The 2500-nt window shown below is 32.0% G+C and overlaps 1 protein-coding gene across 5 annotated transcripts in view; it reads right to left on the bottom strand.

Annotated features, from left to right (window-relative positions):
* Positions 1-2500, bottom strand: part of LOC119597292 (epidermal growth factor receptor substrate 15-like 1) — a 40360-nt gene that overhangs the window by 15439 nt on the left and 22421 nt on the right. For all 5 annotated transcript variants that reach the window (XM_037946833.1, XM_037946836.1, XM_037946834.1 and 2 more), the window contains 2 exons: positions 434-631; positions 1-42 (listed from right to left, as the gene is read on the bottom strand). The exon at positions 1-42 is cut by the window's left edge and continues 147 nt beyond it. In XM_037946833.1, the coding sequence (XP_037802761.1) occupies positions 1-42; positions 434-631 (240 nt within the window). The remainder of the gene's footprint in view (positions 43-433; positions 632-2500) is intronic.

The following is a 2500-nucleotide window of genomic DNA, read 5'->3' as shown; positions in this document are numbered from 1 at the left end:
GTGCCGTTCCTGGTCTTGCAATTCTGAGATCTTGATTTTAGCCTGCAGAGGTGGAGGAAGAGGAGGAAAGGGAGGCAGTCAGAAAAGGTTTAGTCATTATGTTGATATGACAGATGGGAATCTGCTTTGGTTTGGTTAAATGATAATTACCCTCTGTTCCAATATTTAAACTGTATGTACATAAATGAAATTAACTAGTGATACCTAAAGTCTGTTTCAAAAAATAGTTCTCAAGCTGAAATGACCCTTAAATCTATAAATTCTATAAAAAAAAATCTAATTGCATACAACTTTCTAGCGGAGCCTATATATATAAAGATCACACATGAACTAATACAATAATTCCTATAAAAGACTGAGATAATCCCTACAGATTATGGACTCCCATAAATACTACAACTCGCAAAAACAACTCTTGTAATAAAAAGCTCACCTGTGATATATGTAACTGCGTTTCTTGCTGTGTCACTCCCAGCTGGTCCATCTTCTTTCTCAACGAGGTCACACTCTCCTCCAGTTCGCTCTCTTGGTTTTTGAGGTCATTCAGCTCCTGCCTCTTGGACATCACCTCATCCTCTTGTGCCTTGAGACTGGTTTCTTGTTCCTCCACTTGGGCACGCAATTTTGAGACCTGCAGTAACATGGGAGAGGTTTAGCAACTTTCCTGCATATGGAACATCATTATCACTATCACCAAGTTTTTTGACTATCTTAGCTTATGCCTCAACCTGTTATATAAAATTTCTGCTTCTTTATTAGCTGCTAAAGTATTTATCTATTTAAAATATCTATTCAATGAATATATTCAATACAAAATATGTCTTGTATGAAAGTGACAAAAATATATGAGACTAATAAGACTAAAAATAACTCAAACATTAAATTAATGTACTTATAAAAGGCTTCTCATTTAATAACATTATGTGTTACATAAAACAATATCCAAGTATATCTTTAGATACTTATTTCTATACTAAGATAGTGAAAAGGAAGGAAAGAAAAAAAGAAAAAGGGAAAGGATTTGAGACAGACAGACCTCCATGTTTCAATTATAAACACCGGAAGAGATTCCTCAATGTAGATTACATATAAAAAAGTAAATGGAAATGTATATCCAAGCACTGTTTCTCATAAATATTTATACAAGAGAACACAATCTCTTATGTATTTTCCATTACGGCTTCAAGGGATCCAACTATAAGAAACTTTTATTCTTTTGGTAAACATAACACCTAAAAAAATCACACGATAAATCTTATATCCTCTTCTCCTTATGACTCCACATGATTTCATACACTTACCAACAAATTTTAATCCTGAAAACCTGCCTAGAAACAATAAATGAACACACTATAACGATAATTATAATAATAATAATAATAATAGTGATAATAATCATGGTCTACCACGTTCTTGGTCACTTATATTCAGTTGTCTTCATGTTCTTAATATCAAGCAGATTATGTTCTCTCTAAACATGCAGCGTTCTTAAAAAAAAACAACATCACATTGGTCTTACTTTCTCCTATACATTTCTTTTCCTTTTGCATTTGAGCTGGAGTTAGACAAACACTTCATTCTAATTATGCTAAGCCACTTTCAGGTACATAACGGAGACAATTCTTTACAAGCAGTCCAAGTACATACACTGCTGACTTTTCACATCCAAGTATTGCATCAACGGAGTTTATACTTTCCAATTTTTCTTCTGTTTATCAGGCTATGCTTCTTGGCTTGATTACTATAACTGTGAATCCAGTAAAGACTATAAATCATAGGCATCAACAATAAAATACTGTACCCACTACAGAATGCAAAAGAGGAAGGGATCATAAAAGTAACAACAGTACCAATAATAAAAAAATAAATAAATAATGAAAAAAATTGATGATTGATGATGATGATTGATGTTGATTGATGTTGATTGATGATGATTGATGATGATTGATGATGATGATTGATGATAATGATTGATGATGATGATTGATGATGACTGATGATTGATGATAATGGATGATGATGGATGATGATGATGATCATCATCATGACAATGCTCACCATCATGACGACGACAATGATAAGAATGAAAAATAATAATAATAAATAAATAAATAAACAAACAAACAAATAAATAAATAATAAAAAAATAATAACAACAATAACAATAATATCAATAACAGCAATAATAATGATAATAATGAAATATGCCTCTATAAAATGGTTCTAGCATCACATCTATTCACTGGGTTATTTTAGTTATGTTAGTAAGCTGAAAGCAGCTGCCATGTATGAGGAGGATTGAAAAACATGACCAAAATAGCTTATCAACTGTCTTTTTTCCCTCTACCTCATTTTGTGAATAATTATAGACCTGATAATTCTTAAAAAAAAAATTCAAACTGTAACCCAAGTATCTTACTGAAGCCATAAGCCATACCATGATGAGGGCAAACTTCACAATGCAAGGTTAGGATAGATTTTGTACACACTGTTTTCGTGC

Source organism: Penaeus monodon, chromosome 39, assembly GCF_015228065.2.
Source record: "Penaeus monodon isolate SGIC_2016 chromosome 39, NSTDA_Pmon_1, whole genome shotgun sequence".
Lineage (NCBI taxonomy): Eukaryota > Metazoa > Arthropoda > Malacostraca > Decapoda > Penaeidae > Penaeus > Penaeus monodon.
The sequence above is the reverse complement of the archived record's forward strand: the minus strand, read 5'-3'. Positions and strand labels throughout refer to the sequence as shown.